The sequence below is a fragment of the Centruroides sculpturatus genome, unplaced genomic scaffold (assembly GCF_000671375.1).
Source record: "Centruroides sculpturatus isolate CEXI.00-Female unplaced genomic scaffold, Cexi_2.0 scaffold77, whole genome shotgun sequence".
Taxonomy (NCBI): domain Eukaryota; kingdom Metazoa; phylum Arthropoda; class Arachnida; order Scorpiones; family Buthidae; genus Centruroides; species Centruroides sculpturatus.
The window spans coordinates 7,871-35,229 of record NW_019384320.1 but is presented as its reverse complement, the minus strand read 5'-3'; the positions used below and the strand labels follow the sequence as shown (position 1 = coordinate 35,229).

General features: G+C 32.2%; 1 protein-coding gene across 1 annotated transcript in view; it reads left to right on the top strand.

Moving 5' to 3' along the window:
• The window catches only part of LOC111625042 (pseudouridylate synthase 7 homolog), a 55,419-nt gene extending 42,760 nt beyond the window's left edge, over positions 1-12,659 (top strand). Inside the window, exons 14-17 of the mRNA XM_023368061.1 lie at positions 7,150-7,299; positions 7,367-7,436; positions 7,508-7,653; positions 12,470-12,659. Of these exons, the coding sequence (XP_023223829.1) occupies positions 7,150-7,299; positions 7,367-7,436; positions 7,508-7,653; positions 12,470-12,591 (488 nt within the window). The 3' untranslated portion in view covers positions 12,592-12,659. The remainder of the gene's footprint in view (positions 1-7,149; positions 7,300-7,366; positions 7,437-7,507; positions 7,654-12,469) is intronic.
• The last annotated feature ends 14,700 nt before the right edge of the window (positions 12,660-27,359 follow it).

The window sequence follows — 27,359 nt, the reverse complement described above, 5'->3', positions numbered from 1 at the left end:
TGTAAACAAGAACTCCCTTCCTTGTTGGAGGCGGGTCAGATGTCAAGGTTACTGTTTAATTCTATTGAACAGAATGTTGTCCTTGATATTTAAGAATCAGTTTTGTCAGAACTGTTTACTGTTAATACATTTTTTATAATTTATTTCTGCCTCAGTTATAAAATTGTTTTTATCATGTTCTAAATCGATTTGTTATAAATTACACTTGTATAAAGTTTATGAATTAAAATTGCAATGAACATTCCGTTGTTTGTATAATGAATAAATATTTATTGAGAGTTCAAGTATGCAAAAAATGTTTTCACATCTCTTCTTCGTCATTATATATATATATTAATAAAATATATTGCCATTTTATAAACAGATCTCATTGTATTCAAATTTTTTTTATTACTTTTTAAATTCACATTATTTTCGAGTCGACCTTTTATATTTTGTAAGTATTCACGTATCACATGATACGTCATTCATTTAATTCTATACTACTTACGTTATAATTATTTTTATATTTTTTAATTTTATTTTACATGTTTTTATTTATGTTTTAAATATCATGTGATCTAATCTACGAACGGCAGCTTTCCACGCATCACATAGAATTTCTATGGGAAAGCCATCAATGCAGGCATAACAATGTTTATACAACGAGGAACTGGCGTTTACGGATTATGCGCATTCCCGGAAGATGGTAAATGCCTCACATTATGCTAATGCGTTGCATTGGCATAATGTGAGGCATTTACCATCTTCCGGGAATGCGCATAATCCGTAAACGCCAGTTCCTCGTTGTATAAACATTGTCACACATTATGCCAATGCAACGCATTAGCATAATGTGTGACATTTAGCAGAATATTCGAGGTGAACACCTGCAGTAATTAAAAGGAGATATAGACAGTAAAGAAGGACACATTTTTCTGTATGTTATTTATCTGTGTTACGCTGAAATCAAATACAATTGTGTGGAAAGCGCTAGTATAAAGCCTGTGCTGAAGTGCTGAATTAATTGTCCAAAGATGCCGAAACCGATAGGTGAGGATATACGACAACTTGTAATTCTACATCGAAATGAGGGAAAGATTATCACATATATTGCAGATTGCCTTAAAATTTCTGCACGAAGTGTATCACGGATAAAAAAACGACATCAGGACACACAGTCTGTGTCAGCGGGACACTCGTCTGGCCGACTGCACCTGACAACGCACGCTCAAGATGAACAACTCAAGGTGGAAAGCCAGGCGAGTCCGTTTTCCATGGTCAACAAATTGAAGTCTACAGTTGGCCTGGATGTATCCACGAGCACAGTGAAGCGGAGGTTAGTAACATTTGTAACGAAATATATTTCTATCGATAAGATGAACCGCCAGACATTTTTATTAACGTGCTATTATGTTTACAGAAATATAGGAAGCAGAATATATATGTATATTTATGTTATTCATAGGTTGCGAGAGGGTAAACTATTTGGGCGAAAAGCGGCCCAAAAACAAAATCTGACAGTTGGAAATGAAATGGATCGGTTGGGCTTCGCCCACTGTTATCAACGTTGGGGAGTAGAGGATTGGAATAACGTAATATTTACCGATGAAAAAATATTCAGTTCAACGAACACTGGGCCTGTGTGGGTGCGTCGCCCACCCTCGACACGATATGATCGTGAGTACATGTGGCGCACCCAAAGAAACGGGCATTTTTCCATAGGTGAGTGTTATAATGTTGTGTTTTCGTGTATTTATATCAATAACTCTTTGAACATGACAACTGATATGCATTTGCATTTTATAAAGCACAAGTTTATTGACTTTTTCTGTTTACAGGTTTATGGGGATGGATGTCATCAGCTGGTCCCGGGGAGTTGGTCCACATAGACAGTCACCTCACCGCCGTGCAATACCTTGAAATCCTCGAGCAGGTTTTATTGCTGACGGTGAGGGACGTCTACAGAGAAGAACGTTTCTTCTTCGTCCATGACCGCTCCCCGGTGACACAGCTGGAATTGTAAAAACCTGGATACGACAACAACCGCAGATAGTGGACATGGGATCGCTGGGGAGAGGGGCGGACCTCAATCCAATTGAGCATGTGTGGTCCGAGCTTGCCCGCGGCCCCATTAACGTAGCCAATCCCAACGACCTTTGGGACATCGTCTCTGGTCGTTGGGAAAAGCTGCGCAAGGGCATGCTTTGCCAAAATCTTGTGGCAAGCATGCCCTCGCGTCTTAATGCAGCCGTGGACAAGGTAGGATTATTGGACGAGGTTCTAACCTCTCCCCACCATCTGCGTTTTTTTTTTTGTTTATACCGTTATGTAATGTTATGTTCTGTTAATGAAACATCGAAGTATTGATTAATTGCTATGTTCTGTTAACAAATCATCGAAGTATTGATTAATTGCTATGTTCTGTTAACAAGTTGTTTGTAACTTGAGTTAATAAATATATTTAATTATTTCTAATCTGTGTGTTTTGCAAAATAGTCATAAAATCGTTGCACAATTAATTGTTATAACAGTTAATATAACTGTTTCTTGACGATAATGTGCATTGCTTGCAGATTGATCGCTTAGATATACTTGTTATCTCTGATTCACGAATCTGATATAGGTGGGTAACGAGTCATGGCCAATACGCTTTATGCAGGGTGTGACCAACAAGAATGGCCAATCAAGCAAGTAGAACAAGGTGTGGCTAATACCTTTTAACAAATCATGTTCAAGGAAATATCCCAATGTTTTATTGGATAATAAAAATCCAATACATTTCGTGTTTTGTCTGTCAACTTGCAAAACGTACTCAGTAAGCAATAAAGTGGAGAGTTTGCGAAAAGGAGAGTGGAAAGCTGCCGTTCGTAGATTAGATCACATGATATTTAAAACATAAATAAAAACATGTAAAATAAAATTAAAAAATATAAAAATAATTATAACGTAAGTAGTATAGAATTAAATGAATGACGTATCATGTGATACGTGAATACTTACAAAATATAAAAGGTCGACTCGAAAATAATGTGAATTTAAAAAGTAATAAAAAAAATTTGAATACAATGAGATCTGTTTATAAAATGGCAATATATTTTATTAATATATATATATAATGACGAAGAAGAGATGTGAAAACATTTTTTGCATACTTGAACTCTCAATAAATATTTATTCATTATACAAACAACGGAATGTTCATTGCAATTTTAATTCATAAACTTTATACAAGTGTAATTTATAACAAATCGATTTAGAACATGATAAAAACAATTTTATAACTGAGGCAGAAATAAATTATAAAAAATGTATTAACAGTAAACAGTTCTGACAAAACTGATTCTTAAATATCAAGGACAACATTCTGTTCAATAGAATTAAACAGTAACCTTGACATCTGACCCGCCTCCAACAAGGAAGGGAGTTCTTGTTTACAGAGTAACGTGATACTTCGCACATTGTTGTCATTAAGGGTGGGTGTGAATGGCAGCTCACTTGACACCCTGTTGTGAAAGTAGTAAACTTTAACCGACCTTGACAAAAGTGTCTAGTTTCTAAGAATAACAAGTGGGGAGAAGTTCTTTAAACGGTAATAAAAAGCGGTTCATTAAGGGACTGTCCCGCTCTACTGGTATTACTGCAATAGCAATAAACAATTAACACAGGACTTTAAAACACGGTCAATTCCTATCGGATTACAAAGGCACCGACGACAATCGGTGAAAGTTGAGATTAATCTATTGGCAAGAGAAAGCTGATCTGTTTATTTTAAAGGTGTATCGTCTCTAATTACAGGAAAATAAAGGAAATAAAACATTAAAAATAAAGAAAAGTATCAAAATAACAAATAGAATCATAATTTGTGATAATAAGGGCCACGATTTTATGATTTTAAAATAAAAACGGCAAACGCTAAGCAAGCATTGATGAGCGACTAGTAATGTCAACCCATATCACGCTTGACTGCACACAGCAGTCCCTCTGGCTCGATTTCCTCGCCCCTATTACGGCGCAAATCGGACTAGTCCATTCTAAACGCCTTTGATACCAGGTAGGACATCCTGGCTTATCAAGTGATCTGCTTCCGCCCATGCGCAATCGATCGTCTGTTAGACAAGAATTATGGACGGATGTGTACAATTTGGATTTCCTTCATCTCTCTCCATGAGTCAGGCATTCTGTAATGTAGGCGTTGAAGGGTGCCGGCAGATTTTCACCTGCTCTGCTGGGGAAGCTGCACAGCTATCCACTGGGATTTTGGTGTATGTTCCTCCTAGTTCCATGTCAGAAGGCTGGCCTTCTGACTCTGATATTGTCAAGGTGAGCCCTGCATTCTTTCTTGCCCCTTTTTTCTTTTTTGAAGGTCTCGGTGACTGAATCTGCCCCTCCACTTGGGGCAGGCATTTGAATGTTGAGTTAGCCAACGCTGTTTGAATCTGAGGATCCTCTGATTCAGCCTGTAGTGTCTCGTGAATCTCTATTTGGGGATTCCTCCTGTTAGACCGTCAAATTTGACTGAGTACAGCTCTTAACGCTTAAATTATCACGGCATTTCATTCATTTGTATATAATCCGATTATTTACGAACACGAACCAATCAGAAAAAGGTGTGTACTTTCTTTAAATCTGTTTGGTGAAATTTTGGAAAAAATATAACATTATAAATGCCATGGGCAATATCAGCTTCCCTTGGCAAGAATTAACTGATAAATTCACGAATAAAGTGTGGAAGAAGTTATGGCTGAAGGTATCCAAGAATTCTCAACAAGAAGAGCCTATTGCTGTAATGTTAGGTTGACCAAACTCAACCTAATCAATACAGCAGGACTAGGAGATGTAGACGAGCAGGATATTGAGGTTATAGCAGGTTTCTGGTGAGAGCGTTACCAATGACAACCTTCAAGAACAGGCAGAACAAGGAATTCATGTAGAACTGGAAAATAGAGATTCTGAAAATGAAGAACCCAAAAAATTTCTTTACAAATTTCCTTAGTAAAAAGTTTGGTAACAATAATCGAAATCGTTGATCAAATTGTAGCAAATGATTTAGATTTTGAAAGGAGTGTGAGGTTTTTTGGATGCAATCTTCTGTTACTGACATTTGCTTAAGAACGAAGAATGCAACAAATGAAACTTCACGACTTTATTGCAAAAAAACAAAAATTTCGGAAGAGCCAGAACCTTGTCACAAAAAATGAACTTTAATTTTTCTGTGTGCATATGTTTGTATATTATTATACAAATTATTATAAAAATAACTTAAAATTAAAGTAAAATTTGTTTATTTTTGGTTGCGTGTTTCCCTATCCCTATTTACTCTATGTTAAAATGACCTCATTTAACGCAGTTTCGTTTAGTGCTTTGTCGTCTAGGAACGCATCCCCCCACATTAAGCGGGGTCTTACTGTACATAAATTTGGAAAGACAGTGTGATGCACACTTACAAGTCAACACTTACAACTCAACACAGATTCATGTTTTTGCAGAAAGAAAATGTATAAGGTAATCCACTCCTAGTTCAATAGCTTCTGATGTATCAAACACAACTGCTGAATGCTACTCCTTGTGGTGAATATCCTGACTTTTGTGTATTTTTCTCAAGAAGTGTATTTGATATGATTGATGTAATAAAATTTTGCTGTGTATATTTGAAAACATCAATCTGATGTTATTCATTATAGTAAATATCACTCTAAAGGTGTTACTCATTATAGTAAAAACATCACTGAAAATTTACCTAGATTTGTTTTTGTTTTATAGTACAATAGCTCTTTCCTTATGTTGTACCTCATTATATTGTTTGTTTGGATATATGCATTTTTCCTTCAAATATAAAAGTATCAATACTTTAACCAATAATTTTTTAAAAAATTGGTTGCCATTGAATTTCTACTGGAAAAAAATATTATTTTACTCCATTCATTGACCCTGAAATTAGCACTGTATGAAATACAACCCATAAGAAAGTAACTCTGCATAGACATCAAAAATAGACAAAACAGACAGATAGATAGATTGTTTATATCATGTTATCGCTTGTTTGGTTTGTCTTTCAACATGCACAATGTAGGAGGGACTTACTGTACCTTCCAACATCCAGTTCCGTGCAAAATAAAATTATTCTATATGTGACCGGAGAGTCGGCACCTCTTTAGTGCTTCTTCAGAACTGACACCACTGTCTCCCAATTGACACAGAAGCCAAGACAGTATATTGATTCGGTCACACGAGCAGCTGTGCACAAGTGATCGGATCCAGGATGGAGATGGGTTGAGAGACAGTGCAATGGAAGTATTACACTCAGACTCTAGGATTAACAACAAATAACCATCTAATAATCACAAAAAAAAGCTACAGATACATATCGTAGTATCAGATTTACCAACCTATTTAACGGAGTGGTCACGAGAGAGAGAGTTCACATGAAATACGCATGAGGATAAATACCTTGTAGAGGATCTTGGTTACATGATTTGAGGGTAGCTGATCTTATAGGAGTTCTTGATCTGATGTGGGTTGGTCTGGAGGGAAGGAAGAAAGTTTTGGAGGACAGTTCTTATTCTGACAAAAGATGTGTACAATAGATAGGCCATGGGCAAGGAGGTATCCGAAAATGATGTATTCTAAAGAGCACAGGGACAAAGAGAACATTGGACTAATAGCCAATTAGAACAGAAGTGGTTCGATTGAGGAACTGGTGACGACTGCCTAAACTTGCAATTTCTCGCTATATTGACTTGGAGAAATCGAGTTAGTAGGTCGGAAGGTTATGAGAAAGTGTTGTTTTTGCTACTGAGAACGTAACAAATGATTTACTCTCAGTGTGAAAGTTGATGTTACAACATTAAATTGCTTATATTGAAGTTCGATTTCTCACATCTATATATCATATATAAATTACATAATATTTTTATAATTAGTCTTATTGCAGCCCAGTTAAAATCCTATGGTATTGTTTGTTTATTACTATATATCAGACTTGGTTTATATGTAATTAAATTTAAATCTTTTAAAATTTGCTATTCAAATTTTCTTCATGTTATATTTAATTCAATAATTATTAATTAATGTAATATTTTTAGTCTCTTTAATAATAATAAATTTTTAAAATATTTATATCTTAATACATATTAGCAAGTAGTAATATTTTTAATCTTTATTTCAAAGTGTCCACTGAAGAAGAAAAATCAGAAGAACAGTTAAAATCATTCAAAGATTCTTTAAAGATGATTACCGATAAGGATCAAAATTTGCCCAATATGTATGATATTGTTCTGCCTTTACCTGGAAATTCTGTTACATATCCTGACAATAAAGGTATTTAAAATATTTATTTTATATTTTTAGTATTTGCAAACCTTTAACTGATAGTATTGTTGAACAGTTTGTCAAAAATATAAAGAATTATTAGAAAAGCAGGGATTGAATTTTTCAAGTTTCACTTCGAAAGTTAAGTAAGTGTTGCATTTTCATTGTTACATGTGCATCTATGTCTATGAAAAATGTAATTTTGAATTATTTACAGAACTTATTCTCTTGGCGGTGACTATCGTCATTTAATTGTAAAGCCAAGAAATGTTCAGTGGGCTGTAATAAATTATAGTGATCCTACGCAATCACTTTTACTAAGTGACTTAGATAGGATCCAAGAGATTACATTACCAGAATCAAGTATGTAACTTTGTTTTTAATGTAAAGATTTTAAGATATTATAAATGTATTCTGACTTTAAAATCTTTTGTAAACTGTTATGATACATCAGAAAGTTGTCATGATAATTCTTAAACAATTATTACAATTTAATTATACACTCCACCTATTGTAATGATGGATGATGTTATTGATCATTTATTCTTATGGAAATTAGCAAGTTCCAAAACATCAAAGTTAAAATATATTATAAAAACTTCATTTGTTATAGTCAGAATTTGGAGGTGGTGATCATTATTTTTAGGTAAATAAGTCATTCTATTCTCTCTTCTTGCTATAACCTCCAATTTACAGCTGAAAACTGGCAATCGTTATCATTAGGTTTTGACCATGCAGATGCAAGTGATAAATTTTCTGGCATGAGATGTTAATGAGCAAGTGAATATAATGATATTTAGATTATGGTGTTTCTTGCTCTTGCTAACATTGTCATACAGTAGCATGAATTTTTCAAATTTTTTTAGAAAAAAAAATGGATTTACCTATTCAACATTTACTATTTATTTTGGTGATTATTTAATTGCTTATCCCAAAATATGGGATAAGTTATAACTGAATTAATGAATTTTTTTAAAGAAAACTTTGATTATTTTTTTTCTGCCCATATACACCGAAGAAGCCATGTTTGAATTGTACATGTCCAAAACAATGTAAGGAGTTGTCTTAACCAGTGCTTTAGACATTAAATGTGTATTGTTTTAATTGTTATTTGACCACAATACAATAGTTTAAATTGCTGGCATTCCAGTGACTAGTTAAAGTTGGTAGCAGACAAAAAATGCTGGATGTTGAAATATATCTTAATTAATTGTTTATTATTATTATAATTAATAAATTTTAAAACAATTAAAAATGCATAACTTGAAATTGTCCTTTTAATGTTAGTCAATATAACCAAAATTTCCTCTAACTTTATTCTTATTTAATTACCTCACTTAACACTATCACATAAGTAATTCATATACGATTCCCTACTTAAAACTTTTACTTATGAACAATTTGGCCATATGTCTAAAATTTAAATTTTTCACAGATTATGAAGTTCTCTTCATTGAAGTCAGTCCTTGGCCAGTAATCAATAATACATTTTTAATAAATATTTGATGTGGATTTATTTTTATTGTGTATTGTCATTTTTTGTTTTCATGCAAATTCTGACATTGTGTTTCCACTGGTGAGGTGGTATTGAAGTTGGTAAAGTTGGATAATAGTGTTTTTTGCTGCTGTTTGCAATTTTTATAAACTTTCATGATTAGTGATTCAAAAATGCATCCAAAACAATAAAAATAAATGTAGCAGTGGAGATAAATGCAAAAATTGTTGCTCTTTTACCATGGAAACTAAACTTCATTATTGAACTAAGTGTATTAGGTGAAAAAAAAAAAACAAGTTGGAAACACCTACTACTAAGCACTAGCAAGTAGATAAACGAGAAAAATGTATTCTATTAAGTACATTGAAGGGCCAAACATTAACAAGGTGTGGTTATTTTGTGTACAAATGTACTTTCTAGGTGTTTTTGACTTCAAACATTTTGACTTATGATTAAACCTCTGAAACCTAATTTGTTCATTGGGAACACATATAGGCAAATCCCAAAGGAATTACAATAAGTGGAGACTGTTATTACACAATCTTTTAGTTCAGATTTGTTGGTGTCTTACATCAGTTAAATATGGATCAAGAAAAATGATTTAATTACAAAAAATTTTTTTTTAGAAATTACTTTGACAAGACAGTTTAGTAGTATGATACCAATACTTGAGGTTTCTTGTGTGATGGGTCATGTATTTTGGCTTTCAAAAAAGTAGTATTGTGTATCTAGCATATTTCACAAAGAGAACATTTATTTATGATATAATACTTCTAATTTATATGAGTAAATATCTATATAATAGAATTTTTTGAATTAGCTTTGAATGAGTTTTACATTTAGTCTAATCATGTTGAACATTATGAAATACCTGGAATGTCATTATAATTGTGTTTATCATCAAGGATCTGTTGCTACTGATCAGACTTACTAAAATGGCTTTAGCATTGAATGAATATTATAAGACTAGAATTTAATTCATGATTTATTCTCTGTAAAGAAATACATTTATCAAGATAAATCACTAGCATAGCATATAAAATTAAACTTTTATGACAAGTAATTCAAAAAAATAACAAAAAATTTTTATTTTGAAACTCTTATTATGTTATATTTAAAATATCTTCCAACTTAATTACCAGTGCTAATGACGTTTGAAGAACCTTTATGTCTGGTAACAAAAGAAAGTTTAATAAATTGTCCAACAAATGCTTTTGACCTTACTCAAGGTCTGCATCAGGTTAAGAGTACAATCCAATTCCAAAATCGGAATGCTTGGAACAGAACAATTTTAAAAAGGTTAAATTTGAAAACCTTTGAACATAAAATATCGACTGAAACTTAACGATTGCAAAAGCATGAGAACTAAAAATTATACATAATGCAACATGTGTGCCTATTATTTGTGAATCTGGTATAAACAGTATACATTTAATGTGTGTTATATTATATTAACTAAAATATGATCAGAGTAGCTAGATTATAATGTAGATTTCAGAAATTTTTTAGATAAAATGATATTTATAATTTAAAAATAAATACAGATTTATGTTTATCATAATATCCTTTATAAGAAATATATGAAGATTTTTTGATAAAATACACTGATTAAATATTTTAAGACAAAGTCCACCCAAATAGGGACCACCATATATTAATTTCGTGTTCCAGACTATACAATCTTGGCGACAAACCTTTCAGAAAACCTCTGCTTTCCTTTTTCATAAAATCTTTGTATTTTTAATTGGAGTTTTAATTGGATAAATTTTTGTGTTTTTAAAAGGAGTTTTCAGTGTTTTGGCAGCTAGTAGCCTAGAAAGAAAGGTCAGTCACCGAGATTGTATAGTCTGGAACACAAAATTAATAAATGCCCTATTTGGACAGACTTTGTTTTAAAATATTTAACTACAATAAGATCCATAAAATGAAAAAACTACAAATTAGAAAATACACTGAAATAAAGTCATCAATAAAGTGTTTTTATCAAAAGTTTTGATCTCTTTCTTTTCAGTGCTCTTATTTAGAAGTAAAATTAAAGTGCTACATTTTGCTTCAATCAACTTACCTTTATTTACTTCTCTATAAAATCATCTTTCTGATTGATAAATGTTTTTCTGTCATTGTGGACATTTGAAAATTTGCTCTGGAAATCTGTTAAAACAAAGAACAACTCTGACTCTGAAGTTTACATAATGCTGATATTTTTATAATGCATTTGCTCTTTTAAATGAGAAAACAAATTAATCTGAAAGAATCATATTTTGACTATATAGTAAGTCAAGTTTCTGATTATTAACATTAATGAAGAAACCTAACAAGAGTAATCTTTGTTATATCCTAAACACTGTTGTTTTTTTCACTGTGCAGTGATAAACTCTAAAATGTGTTGCACTCTCCAACATTACATGTTTATTTTCTCTTATGAGAGCGTTGAGGTTATCTATCTTAGAATTAGAGCAGTCATTACAGAACTCATCTATAATGTCTGTTTTATCATCATTCTTTAACTCATTGTCTGTTATTCGGAGACTAAATGCTTGCAAACTTCTCAATATGCATAATTCATTATTTTAGTCTTTGAATATCAGCTGACAGAATTTTCATAATTGGGAATTCAGTTACTGCATGCTCTCAGTATGATATTGCCCCTCTACCTTCGAATATTATTTTATTACCTTGCGGCTGACACTGTAATAATTTATTTTGCAGTAAATGCATTAATGTAACATTTGTCACTACTAGTTATATACATTACCCATTATTTTGTTGCTGATGGTTTATTTGTGATACAATGGTCATTACTTTTGATACAATCTTTATACATACTTACATGCATTTGTATAAATTTTTACAACTCTGTCATGTAGACAAGCTGAAAGTGATTTTATTATAAATGTTTTTCCCTTTTTAATACTAAGGGAATATTCCATAAAACATTGTGGGTTTTCTGGGTGCACAATGACTAGCTAGATAGTAAAATATAAGGTTTACTTGTAAGATGACTGAGATGAAAATTTTCATCTCAGCTATCTTACAAGTAATGTGTGGGAAATTAAAATGTTAGTTTCTGAAATGATAAAATTATATTAAGGAAAACATGCAATTAGGAAGAATACAACACTCATAAAATATTGACTCTAGTATTGACTTGAAAAAATGAAGTTTCACTTGTGATATTTCATTTTTTCATTGTGTGAAGTGCTGATAGACAAAACAGTAAAAGTGTTACTTAGTGTTGTGCTGCATACCTATACTATTTGTTGGTAATTGATATATTTATGTTGTTTTTATTCAATTTTCTATAATAGTGGTGTGTTTGAAACTAGTGTTTTTTTTTTTTTTTTTTTCAATTACACATCTTATTAGTGTATTCTATAATCTTCAATATTAACCATTTGTAGTTTAAACCTTTGTAGCAGCTAAATTACAAACTTCTTTGTGTATAGAATTCATTTTTAATAGATAGAAATGTGAATTTACAAGTATTCATGTTGTGTGTATTTCTTAATATTGAAACATTCAATGTGACTTTAAACTTTCACAATACTTTTGCCCATTTCTACATTTGATATGTAACTTTTTAAGTTTAATTCTATGAAAATTCTATTAAAATATTCTTTAGATTAGATTTAATTTGTTTAAAATTTTTAATATTCACTTAATTATAAAGTTTGAATTTTACAGTTGGAGAACGGAGAGCACTGAAAATTGAATTTTCCTTGCCCGTGTCATCATATGCAACAATGGCAATAAGAGAGATATTAAAAATTGAGACAACTTCTTGGAGAAATTCCCTGGAACAGTAGCATAAATTTTTTTTCTATAATATACAAATTAAATTTGTTATAAATATATACTAGGAAAAAAATAAAAATTTTATGAATTTTATATATTTAAAATTATTATATTGTCTAAGCTTTAATCAATTTTACTCTGATGTTCACTTGAAACTTTATCTTATTTAAAATAAAATTCCTGTTTTTCATAGTCACTACTTAAATGTAAATAAGATTACTTTTATCTTAAATAATTCAGAAACATAGTTTAAATTGTTTGATTCTAGACAACCCATTTAAAATTTAAAGCAGTCAATTTGTAGACTCTTTCTTTTACTTGGATAAACAATATGCCTTTAATTTTCTAGTATTTAATCTATATTTCAAACTAGTACTTTCAATCCCTTGAGAGGATTATCTTTGGGTTCAGCAGCACATAGCATGGATGAAAGGGATATGGCATGGGGAAATATGGCATGGGGAAATATGTGGACTGGCACTGATGCCTATGAATATAGAGGGAGAAAGTTGACCAGGTGATTATTTTCCCACATCATGAATTAAGTACATAGAAACAATATTTAATATTATTTAAACTGTAAGGATCTGATACCTTGTGTAAGGAAAGTATCGTCATCAACAGTCTGCCTTGGTGGGAGGCAGAGACACTCGCCTTTCTGAAACTTAGGATGATGCAAGAGTCATTTGTACAGTACATATTGGGGTGTGAGTTTAATGATTCTTGAATGATGGTAAAAACAATCTTAAATTTCTAATACCTAAAAATAAAAAAATATTCTGGTAAAAAAAACTAAAAGTGTATAGATACTTTTAAGGAACTCAGAGAAAAATATCACAAAAGTGATGCATAAGACTAGTAAAAAAATAAGTGTTTCATTCTCTTAAATATTGAAACCACTTATTTAAGGAAACCCAAACACCGAAAAATTTATTGAAAAGTTTTTATTGGGTATGTGTGAGATCGGCCACGGGTATAGGGTTGATCCTATACCTCTTACGGGCTCAGATTAACCAAAATCTGTTCTCTGAGTTTTGGATCGAGAGATCCGATCCTAATCAGGATTTTGACCGGGAGGGCTTTTTAATATTAGAGAGGATATAGACGGCAAAGTCTTTATCCAATGTCAGGATTCGTGACACCAGTTTGTCAATTAAATTCCGCGGACAAACACGTGTGTGAGATCTGATTCAGACACAAATTAAGAGTCATTTCATTTGATAAACAAACGACAATAAATTTAATAAGACATAAGAAAATAAAAACTAATACAAAATATCAAATGAAGGAATGATATAACTACTACAATTAACATACACATCGAGAGATATATGACCCTATTTTAACCGATACAAGATCGAGAGAGAGATTACAATATCGTTATAAAACATACAACCTGGTTTAGTTGTCGTTCGTCTTCTCTCTGTAGGCAGGGCCATTTTGGAGATAAAGTTCATTTACTTCTTTCCATGGGAGATCGATAGGTGCACAAAATCAAAGTAAATTTCCTAACTGTTAACTCTGGGATTACTCTATGTGACTTGTCTAAGGGCATTGGTCATCAGGAGGAAAACATGTGGAGTCTGGACACTTTCAGGTCTGTCGATGAACTCCCCGAATTTTGGAAAATTTCCCCTATATCTCATGATTTACGACCAATCATCTGCCAGAAACTCTTTCATGTGAACGGATGAAAGGGGAATCAAAGAGGGGTAGATAGTTCTCATCTGAGCGAGATTTTTAGCGGATAAGGGAAAAACAGAGGATGTACCAACTTCTCTCAAAGGAAGTAGCATCTGTTATCTATCTTTCCCACGTTGGAAAACGTTAATTTCTCGCAAAATGAAATAATATTTTATGACAATATTTAACATTATTAATAAAATTACTGTTTTAGACCCAGGGGCCTTTCAGATCTCACAGTATGCCATTAAAAATTTCTTGGTGTTCCATTGATGTAGGTATGTAAGTTTGATTTGCCATTAAGTTTTAATTTTTATAATAAAAGTTTAGATCATCTGGCACCAGCTCAGGAAATTTCTTAACTTTCCAACGTTTCCATCTGCCACTGGCATACAATATAGATTATATAAATTTAAAATATATAACAGAAGATGTGTTAAATTTGTATAATTTATTTCACATACTGAATCTGAAGTGATCCTTTGGAAGAACTGAAATTGCTAGTTTGAAATACAGAATGAATTCTGGATAATTAAAGGAGTATTTTTTGTTGTGACTATTCCATTTTCATTAGAATACATATAAATAAATAATAATAAATATTAAGACAGTATTTCAACTGGTCTGAGTGATCACTCTACAGAAATTGTCTATTTCAGTTATATTTAGGCTGATAGTAATCATTTAGATATCTGATGCTGCCTAAGAAAAAAGAACCCAACTAAAGATTTTCTTCAGTAATTTTAAAATTGTATAAACAGTATGCTACAGACTAAATATTTCTATTAAAATATCAGCACTTGTATGTCCAGCAAACTAATTTTACTACACACTAACATTTTCAGTCATGTTTAACAATTTTTTTCAAGCAGTCTAGAACATAATCTTTACTTACGGAGGTTTTAAAAATAAATTTTTATTTTAGATAATTAGTTTGCTATATAATCATTACAATGTTTTGGCATTTGAACTATATTTAGGTCAATATATTGCAGATAGTATAGGTTAGGGCTCTGTAGATCCATTGCCTATGCTGAAATTATAACCAATTATATAACTTTAATATGCTGGAATCTCACATTAACTAATCACTTAAGTAATTAAGACATTATAGGGACCAAAAAGGACTTATTGTTTGCATACAAGAAAATTATAATAATTAAAATTTATATTATTATATAACTTGTGATTTTTGTAAGTTATTTATTGATCTAAAATACTGAATAGTTGCTATATAAGTCACATTTCTACAAAGTTCATATTTACAAGATTGCATTCTAGGTTTCACAATTAGAGGATATCTCAGCTCCAAATTTAGTGTTGACGGATTAGATATGGATTTAATATAGTGCAGCATCTAAGAAATCCAGATTGACACATGCTTTAGAATATTATGAAAGAAACTTTTTTAATTCACCTCTACCACAGTTTATGATCAAACAAGCTATTTAATGACTACCATTGGATAACATGGAAGATGTCTGGTAGAACATGGAAAAATCTTAAATTTTATGGAGGCAATGGACTAGCATTAGCTGATATATATCTGCATACTCTCTCCATAATAATTTTAAAAGTTAATTTTTTAATGAATTTACCTAATTTTTAATGCTGTCAAAAATTAGAAACTAAGCATTACAGTCAGAGTTATTGAAACTTCAAGTGTGTCAACTGTTTTATATTCTATTTTCTTTATCTCATACTCAAAAATAGCCTCCTGATTTGTACATTTTAACTTGATTTATTTGTAAGAATGAAACTGGAATAAGAGAACTCCATCAAGATTTCATGATTGATTAAGATATCATTCATTAATTGGCATTAACCTTATTTTAGTAGGATAAATAATACCGTAAAGCTGAAGATTTAAAGTGAGAAATTTCATTTTTAACACAATCAGCAATTACCATTACTATACTTAAAAATCTAATTTGGATGTAATTTGAAAAATTTGTAGACATAAATTCCCACTGTCATTAGTCTGTTTGTATGCCTGTCTTTCCTTAATATCGAGAACGGAGTTAGGTAGATGAAAATCGAGACCAGATATGAAAAGCTTAGAGGTAAGATGCCCCAACGTTATTCCAGTTCGAAAAATTTTCCCTGAAAGGAGTTAGATAAATGGATGGCACGACGCTATTGCTAACAGGAAAACTATAATGTACAGGGGCAAGACATTACTAATTTGAGTATTTTAAATGAAATAAATTAAAAAGTTTTAAAATAAAATATCTTAACAGATGGCCAAATGTTTCCGGGAAAGTTAAGCAACTTTTTGCTAGATTTTTTTTTTGTGTTTTATATCACATCGGATGGAGTTAATTAACCCAATTTACTATATATTAACTGCTAACCACAATTACCTGTTATCAAGTAGATTAATCGTTAGTTAGCTATTTAAAGTAATTCAGACGTTAATAGTTTTAACGACTGTAGATTAATTTGAATTTCGAAGTCGAAACGACAGAGTAAACTGGAATCATAAGAGGGAACATGACAAAATTTTGTTAATATAATGAAGTTTGTAATGATCACGCAATTTCGTTACGACTATTAGAATCTACGTTGAGAAGTTTGAAATTTACTTTCTACCTCGTGCGAAATAATTAATTTAATTAATGAGCAATCTCGCATGCATAATTAAGTAATAGTAATATTTAAGGCAGTGTTACTTTTGCTCTTTCCTTGTCAGACCTTTACTTTTACACTAGGAAAAAGTGTGCAGTTGCCACTACAGACTGTAAAAGTGTAGTAATACCTACATGTAAAATATATCAATTAGCCTTTAAACCCTTTTTTAATATATGATACAATATACAAATATGTAGTACATAATTTTAATGAAGGATTATCAAAACACTTGAAACGTTTAATTCCTTATATGCCTCCTAAAGTGCATTTTGGTCCCTGATGTTAATGACCCTCATCAATAAGATAATCCTCATTTTATAATATAAAATGCAAGTAAAAATAGTAAAAAATGCGCATACACATGAAAATAAAGCAGCAAAGTATAAGGATCTTTAGGAATCGATATATGAGATTTTGTTATGTTAATTAGCTATTGGGAAGGTGGTAGTTATCTGCTTATATCCTTTGGCATAAAAATGAGTAACCGAAATTCACAACAACGAATTAATTAATGTAAATTTTGTGAAAATTCGCTACCGAAACATTACAACTGTTGCGAGTGGCATATGGTGAATGTGCTATGAAACCCTCACAGTTTAAGACCATGTTGGCGTGTGTCTTCGATCAAAATGGAATAAATAGTCCAAGAATTTATTGAACAGGGGTAGTCAACCAACAACGCTATTTAGAAGTATTGCAGAGATTACGAGATTCTGTTCGAAGAAAAAGACCTGAACTGTGGCCTGACAAGTTGATCATACACCACGACAATGCGCCAAGTCTCAGTGTATTTTCTGGCCAAAAAAAGTGATTACCCATGCCTATTTATCGCTAATTTCTGGCTATTTCCAAAATGAAAAGCTGAGCTGAAAGGATGAGAATTTTCTAATATAACTGAAGCTTCTATATATAATATAACTGAAGCTTTCTATGAGACAGGCTCTTATGAGCCTGTCTCATAGAAAGTTCTCCCGGGGGCATCACACCTCGGCAGATCTGACGTGTCGCGTTGCCGTAACCAAATAAACCAAACCAACTGAATCTTCTTCATATACAGATATAAGTTAGAGGTTAAAACGCAAAACATCAGTATTGTTCATTATATTTTATTTAAGTATTCATCATCTTACTAACACTATTCGATCCCAAGGTGGGATTTTTATGAGTATTTTTATTTTTTTTTATACTTTAGTGAGTATTAAATTTTTATACTCATTATAAAAAGGTGGAAACCTTTTTATCAGGGCTGTGGAGTCGCGTAAAAACCTACCTACTCCGACCAGGGGCGGACTTGTTACCGAAAGAGACTCGGAAATTCTGACGTCATCACGTGACCTCAGAATAAAATATCCAATAAATAGAGTTGTAATAAAGATAGTGCGTAGAAACTTTTTATTCCAAAGCTAAAAGACTTCTCTAAGTAAGATATAAATATGTATTCGATAATTTTTACTTTTCCGGCTGTTATATATAACAGAGGAAAAGTGTAACGCTCGGTCAAAAAATGACCCCTCCCAAATTTTTACATTTTTGGAGTCGGGACACCTTGAAATTTCGAGATATGCAAAAGATTCGAGGTTTTTTTCTATGTGTGGATATTAGACTGTGTGTGGGGGGCATGATTTCGTTCACCTTGTTTGAAGCCTAATAATTTCTGTGTCAGAGTGGTCAGAATCGGAGTCAGATGGTTTAACACTATCACTTCGGAATAACATAGAACAATATCAATTCGGAGCAACATAGAACAAATGTTAGTATTTCTAATACTTTCTTTTTGGAAAACACAACAGCCTTAGAAGGCGGCCGGATGGCAGCCCACCGCTCTGGGGGACCCGGGTTCGAATCCGAACGGGTCGAAAATTCCCCAGAAATTTTTCGGGGGGTGGTCCGTTCGGATATGTCGGGCCCCGTCCCTCACCATCCAGCAGTCCCATTGTGGGCCTGGCCGAACCCATAATGGGCCTGCAAAAAAAGGCCCTCTTAGTGCCCACAGGGCGGAAAGAGTTAAAAAAACAGCCTTAGAAGTCTATAATACTATAGAAGGTTTGAAAAAACAGCACTCCAGACATCAGTTTCTTAAATATTGAAATCTTAAAACACACAGACTATCTGATATTTTAGCTCAACCATTATCGTATCTGATAAATAGATCTTTTGAAAACGGTTACTTTCCGGAAAAACTAAATCAAAACTTAGTTTTGCCATTATATAAAAATAAAGGATCAAAAAGTGAAATTGAAAATTATCGCCCCATAATAATAGTGTCAGTGTTGGCTAAAATTTTCGAGAAGATTTTTTACAAGAGATTTTCAACTTTTATAGACAGATTCCAGGTTATTCACAGAAACCAATATGCTTATAAACGAGGATTTTCGACGGTAGATGCTTTGTTGCATTTGAAACAATCAATAACGTCACAACTTGACAAATCGAAAATAGCAATATCAGTTTTTGTGGACCTTTCAAAGGCATTTGATAGCTTAAATCATGAACTTTTGTATCAAAAATTGCAAACTGTTGGTCTAAGAGGGACTGCTCTAAGCTGGTTAAAATCATACTTGTCAAACAGAATTTACTTTGTAAAAATTGGACAGATTATCTCTAGCTCTTTCAGGCCAAACAAGGGCGTTCCTCAAGGTTCAATCCTGGGTCCACTGCTTTTCAATATATATATTAATGATTTGTTTAACTATATACCAAAAGAGAATATACTGATGTACGCTGATGACCTAGTGATAACTTATTCTCATACAAATGTTATAATTCTTCAGGAGAATTTAAATCACATTTTAAAAATTTTAAATAGTTATATGGAAAACAATGGATTAGTAATAAACAAAAATAAAACTAAATTCCTCCGCTTTGCAAATAGGAATAAAATAATCAATCCACATCACCTAAAAATTAAAATAACTGATTATAACATAGAAAAAGTAAATGCTATTAAGTTTTTGGGAGTAACTTTTGACGACAATCTGCGCTGGAATAAACATATAGATGATGATGCACTTTCCCTGGCAAAGTATACTGGAATAAATAAGAAAATTCAAGTTTTTTTTAAGTACATCACTCTCGAAACGGCTGTACCACACTTGCATTGAATCTAGAATAAGATATGGTATCGCTGTATGGGGAACCGCATCTCTATACGCTGTTAATAAACTTCAGATGGCACAAAATCGTTACATGCGTTCAATTTATAATTTAAACTTTAATCTGAACTCTACCGCACCGATAATATTGACAAGATTAGTGAAATTTACAAGAAACAGATTCTATTGGAGGGCTTCAAATATATAAAGGGAAAAAAAGAAAACAGCTTCCTCGGAATTGGTATAGGTGAATGTCGCGGATCAACACGAGATACTCGTATAATTCGTGAATATAGTCTTCCAATTGTTAAACTACAGGCGACTCCCTATAACACTGTTGATAATTCCGTTTTATATGAATTCCATGTAGTACGAGTCACTTAGAATTTACAAATACCTGTGCCGGGCTGCGAATGGCTTACGTATTTGTAAAATCTAAGTGACTCGTACAACATGGAATTCATATAAAACGGAATAATCAACAGTGTTATAGGGGGGGAGATGTTACAGTGTTATCGACTGTAGAGGTGGGGAGATCTGCACCGATCTTTCAATTCATCTTCTATTGGAAGAGTCTGTGCAACGATTTACGTAACATATCGAGTTATGAAATCTTCAGAAAAAAAATGTAAAAAACGGAAAAAAAAACTTAAGATGCAATGATATTTGTTCTTAATTAATTTTCTTTCTCAGCTCGCCTCCTGTTTTTTCTTTCTTTTTTTTTTGTTGTTGGTTTTGTTGATTTACTGTAAGATGCTTGTAAAAGGCCAACCTGGCCACAGTGTCTTTTGAGAAATAAAATAAAATAAAAACACAGGAGTTAGTTATTTAAGTCAAAGTGGTTGAACTAAATCGTGTCCCCATATACTTTTTAACATCTTAAGCGAGAACATTTTAACGGGTTTTACTGTACTGTTATAAAATGGCAAAAAAGCTTACTTTGAGGGTAAAGACGAGTTTTATTATNTTCTATAATATACAAATTAAATTTGTTATAAATATATACTAGGAAAAAAATAAAAATTTTATGAATTTTATATATTTAAAATTATTATATTGTCTAAGCTTTAATCAATTTTACTCTGATGTTCACTTGAAACTTTATCTTATTTAAAATAAAATTCCTGTTTTTCATAGTCACTACTTAAATGTAAATAAGATTACTTTTATCTTAAATAATTCAGAAACATAGTTTAAATTGTTTGATTCTAGACAACCCATTTAAAATTTAAAGCAGTCAATTTGTAGACTCTTTCTTTTACTTGGATAAACAATATGCCTTTAATTTTCTAGTATTTAATCTATATTTCAAACTAGTACTTTCAATCCCTTGAGAGGATTATCTTTGGGTTCAGCAGCACATAGCATGGATGAAAGGGATATGGCATGGGGAAATATGGCATGGGGAAATATGTGGACTGGCACTGATGCCTATGAATATAGAGGGAGAAAGTTGACCAGGTGATTATTTTCCCACATCATGAATTAAGTACATAGAAACAATATTTAATATTATTTAAACTGTAAGGATCTGATACCTTGTGTAAGGAAAGTATCGTCATCAACAGTCTGCCTTGGTGGGAGGCAGAGACACTCGCCTTTCTGAAACTTAGGATGATGCAAGAGTCATTTGTACAGTACATATTGGGGTGTGAGTTTAATGATTCTTGAATGATGGTAAAAACAATCTTAAATTTCTAATACCTAAAAATAAAAAAATATTCTGGTAAAAAAAACTAAAAGTGTATAGATACTTTTAAGGAACTCAGAGAAAAATATCACAAAAGTGATGCATAAGACTAGTAAAAAAATAAGTGTTTCATTCTCTTAAATATTGAAACCACTTATTTAAGGAAACCCAAACACCGAAAAATTTATTGAAAAGTTTTTATTGGGTATGTGTGAGATCGGCCACGGGTATAGGGTTGATCCTATACCTCTTACGGGCTCAGATTAACCAAAATCTGTTCTCTGAGTTTTGGATCGAGAGATCCGATCCTAATCAGGATTTTGACCGGGAGGGCTTTTTAATATTAGAGAGGATATAGACGGCAAAGTCTTTATCCAATGTCAGGATTCGTGACACCAGTTTGTCAATTAAATTCCGCGGACAAACACGTGTGTGAGATCTGATTCAGACACAAATTAAGAGTCATTTCATTTGATAAACAAACGACAATAAATTTAATAAGACATAAGAAAATAAAAACTAATACAAAATATCAAATGAAGGAATGATATAACTACTACAATTAACATACACATCGAGAGATATATGACCCTATTTTAACCGATACAAGATCGAGAGAGAGATTACAATATCGTTATAAAACATACAACCTGGTTTAGTTGTCGTTCGTCTTCTCTCTGTAGGCAGGGCCATTTTGGAGATAAAGTTCATTTACTTCTTTCCATGGGAGATCGATAGGTGCACAAAATCAAAGTAAATTTCCTAACTGTTAACTCTGGGATTACTCTATGTGACTTGTCTAAGGGCATTGGTCATCAGGAGGAAAACATGTGGAGTCTGGACACTTTCAGGTCTGTCGATGAACTCCCCGAATTTTGGAAAATTTCCCCTATATCTCATGATTTACGACCAATCATCTGCCAGAAACTCTTTCATGTGAACGGATGAAAGGGGAATCAAAGAGGGGTAGATAGTTCTCATCTGAGCGAGATTTTTAGCGGATAAGGGAAAAACAGAGGATGTACCAACTTCTCTCAAAGGAAGTAGCATCTGTTATCTATCTTTCCCACGTTGGAAAACGTTAATTTCTCGCAAAATGAAATAATATTTTATGACAATATTTAACATTATTAATAAAATTACTGTTTTAGACCCAGGGGCCTTTCAGATCTCACAGTATGCCATTAAAAATTTCTTGGTGTTCCATTGATGTAGGTATGTAAGTTTGATTTGCCATTAAGTTTTAATTTTTATAATAAAAGTTTAGATCATCTGGCACCAGCTCAGGAAATTTCTTAACTTTCCAACGTTTCCATCTGCCACTGGCATACAATATAGATTATATAAATTTAAAATATATAACAGAAGATGTGTTAAATTTGTATAATTTATTTCACATACTGAATCTGAAGTGATCCTTTGGAAGAACTGAAATTGCTAGTTTGAAATACAGAATGAATTCTGGATAATTAAAGGAGTATTTTTTGTTGTGACTATTCCATTTTCATTAGAATACATATAAATAAATAATAATAAATATTAAGACAGTATTTCAACTGGTCTGAGTGATCACTCTACAGAAATTGTCTATTTCAGTTATATTTAGGCTGATAGTAATCATTTAGATATCTGATGCTGCCTAAGAAAAAAGAACCCAACTAAAGATTTTCTTCAGTAATTTTAAAATTGTATAAACAGTATGCTACAGACTAAATATTTCTATTAAAATATCAGCACTTGTATGTCCAGCAAACTAATTTTACTACACACTAACATTTTCAGTCATGTTTAACAATTTTTTTCAAGCAGTCTAGAACATAATCTTTACTTACGGAGGTTTTAAAAATAAATTTTTATTTTAGATAATTAGTTTGCTATATAATCATTACAATGTTTTGGCATTTGAACTATATTTAGGTCAATATATTGCAGATAGTATAGGTTAGGGCTCTGTAGATCCATTGCCTATGCTGAAATTATAACCAATTATATAACTTTAATATGCTGGAATCTCACATTAACTAATCACTTAAGTAATTAAGACATTATAGGGACCAAAAAGGACTTATTGTTTGCATACAAGAAAATTATAATAATTAAAATTTATATTATTATATAACTTGTGATTTTTGTAAGTTATTTATTGATCTAAAATACTGAATAGTTGCTATATAAGTCACATTTCTACAAAGTTCATATTTACAAGATTGCATTCTAGGTTTCACAATTAGAGGATATCTCAGCTCCAAATTTAGTGTTGACGGATTAGATATGGATTTAATATAGTGCAGCATCTAAGAAATCCAGATTGACACATGCTTTAGAATATTATGAAAGAAACTTTTTTAATTCACCTCTACCACAGTTTATGATCAAACAAGCTATTTAATGACTACCATTGGATAACATGGAAGATGTCTGGTAGAACATGGAAAAATCTTAAATTTTATGGAGGCAATGGACTAGCATATGCTGATATATATCTGCATACTCTCTCCATAATAATTTTAAAAGTTAATTTTTTAATGAATTTACCTAATTTTTAATGCTGTCAAAAATTAGAAACTAAGCATTACAGTCAGAGTTATTGAAACTTCAAGTGTGTCAACTGTTTTATATTCTATTTTCTTTATCTCATACTCAAAAATAGCCTCCTGATTTGTACATTTTAACTTGATTTATTTGTAAGAATGAAACTGGAATAAGAGAACTCCATCAAGATTTCATGATTGATTAAGATATCATTCATTAATTGGCATTAACCTTATTTTAGTAGGATAAATAATACCGTAAAGCTGAAGATTTAAAGTGAGAAATTTCATTTTTAACACAATCAGCAATTACCATTACTATACTTAAAAATCTAATTTGGATGTAATTTGAAAAATTTGTAGACATAAATTCCCACTGTCATTAGTCTGTTTGTATGCCTGTCTTTCCTTAATATCGAGAACGGAGTTAGGTAGATGAAAATCGAGACCAGATATGAAAAGCTTAGAGGTAAGATGCCCCAACGTTATTCCAGTTCGAAAAATTTTCCCTGAAAGGAGTTAGATAAATGGATGGCACGACGCTATTGCTAACAGGAAAACTATAATGTACAGGGGCAAGACATTACTAATTTGAGTATTTTAAATGAAATAAATTAAAAAGTTTTAAAATAAAATATCTTAACAGATGGCCAAATGTTTCCGGGAAAGTTAAGCAACTTTTTGCTAGATTTTTTTTTTGTGTTTTATATCACATCGGATGGAGTTAATTAACCCAATTTACTATATATTAACTGCTAACCACAATTACCTGTTATCAAGTAGATTAATCGTTAGTTAGCTATTTAAAGTAATTCAGACGTTAATAGTTTTAACGACTGTAGATTAATTTGAATTTCGAAGTCGAAACGACAGAGTAAACTGGAATCATAAGAGGGAACATGACAAAATTTTGTTAATATAATGAAGTTTGTAATGATCACGCAATTTCGTTACGACTATTAGAATCTACGTTGAGAAGTTTGAAATTTACTTTCTACCTCGTGCGAAATAATTAATTTAATTAATGAGCAATCTCGCATGCATAATTAAGTAATAGTAATATTTAAGGCAGTGTTACTTTTGCTCTTTCCTTGTCAGACCTTTACTTTTACACTAGGAAAAAGTGTGCAGTTGCCACTACAGACTGTAAAAGTGTAGTAATACCTACATGTAAAATATATCAATTAGCCTTTAAACCCTTTTTTAATATATGATACAATATACAAATATGTAGTACATAATTTTAATGAAGGATTATCAAAACACTTGAAACGTTTAATTCCTTATATGCCTCCTAAAGTGCATTTTGGTCCCTGATGTTAATGACCCTCATCAATAAGATAATCCTCATTTTATAATATAAAATGCAAGTAAAAATAGTAAAAAATGCGCATACACATGAAAATAAAGCAGCAAAGTATAAGGATCTTTAGGAATCGATATATGAGATTTTGTTATGTTAATTAGCTATTGGGAAGGTGGTAGTTATCTGCTTATATCCTTTGGCATAAAAATGAGTAACCGAAATTCACAACAACGAATTAATTAATGTAAATTTTGTGAAAATTCGCTACCGAAACATTACAACTGTTGCGAGTGGCATATGGTGAATGTGCTATGAAACCCTCACAGTTTAAGACCATGTTGGCGTGTGTCTTCGATCAAAATGGAATAAATAGTCCAAGAATTTATTGAACAGGGGTAGTCAACCAACAACGCTATTTAGAAGTATTGCAGAGATTACGAGATTCTGTTCGAAGAAAAAGACCTGAACTGTGGCCTGACAAGTTGATCATACACCACGACAATGCGCCAAGTCTCAGTGTATTTTCTGGCCAAAAAAAGTGATTACCCATGCCTATTTATCGCTAATTTCTGGCTATTTCCAAAATGAAAAGCTGAGCTGAAAGGATGAGAATTTTCTAATATAACTGAAGCTTCTATATATAATATAACTGAAGCTTTCTATGAGACAGGCTCTTATGAGCCTGTCTCATAGAAAGTTCTCCCGGGGGCATCACACCTCGGCAGATCTGACGTGTCGCGTTGCCGTAACCAAATAAACCAAACCAACTGAATCTTCTTCATATACAGATATAAGTTAGAGGTTAAAACGCAAAACATCAGTATTGTTCATTATATTTTATTTAAGTATTCATCATCTTACTAACACTATTCGATCCCAAGGTGGGATTTTTATGAGTATTTTTATTTTTTTTTATACTTTAGTGAGTATTAAATTTTTATACTCATTATAAAAAGGTGGAAACCTTTTTATCAGGGCTGTGGAGTCGCGTAAAAACCTACCTACTCCGACCAGGGGCGGACTTGTTACCGAAAGAGACTCGGAAATTCTGACGTCATCACGTGACCTCAGAATAAAATATCCAATAAATAGAGTTGTAATAAAGATAGTGCGTAGAAACTTTTTATTCCAAAGCTAAAAGACTTCTCTAAGTAAGATATAAATATGTATTCGATAATTTTTACTTTTCCGGCTGTTATATATAACAGAGGAAAAGTGTAACGCTCGGTCAAAAAATGACCCCTCCCAAATTTTTACATTTTTGGAGTCGGGACACCTTGAAATTTCGAGATATGCAAAAGATTCGAGGTTTTTTTCTATGTGTGGATATTAGACTGTGTGTGGGGGGCATGATTTCGTTCACCTTGTTTGAAGCCTAATAATTTCTGTGTCAGAGTGGTCAGAATCGGAGTCAGATGGTTTAACACTATCACTTCGGAATAACATAGAACAATATCAATTCGGAGCAACATAGAACAAATGTTAGTATTTCTAATACTTTCTTTTTGGAAAACACAACAGCCTTAGAAGGCGGCCGGATGGCAGCCCACCGCTCTGGGGGACCCGGGTTCGAATCCGAACGGGTCGAAAATTCCCCAGAAATTTTTCGGGGGGTGGTCCGTTCGGATATGTCGGGCCCCGTCCCTCACCATCCAGCAGTCCCATTGTGGGCCTGGCCGAACCCATAATGGGCCTGCAAAAAAAGGCCCTCTTAGTGCCCACAGGGCGGAAAGAGTTAAAAAAACAGCCTTAGAAGTCTATAATACTATAGAAGGTTTGAAAAAACAGCACTCCAGACATCAGTTTCTTAAATATTGAAATCTTAAAACACACAGACTATCTGATA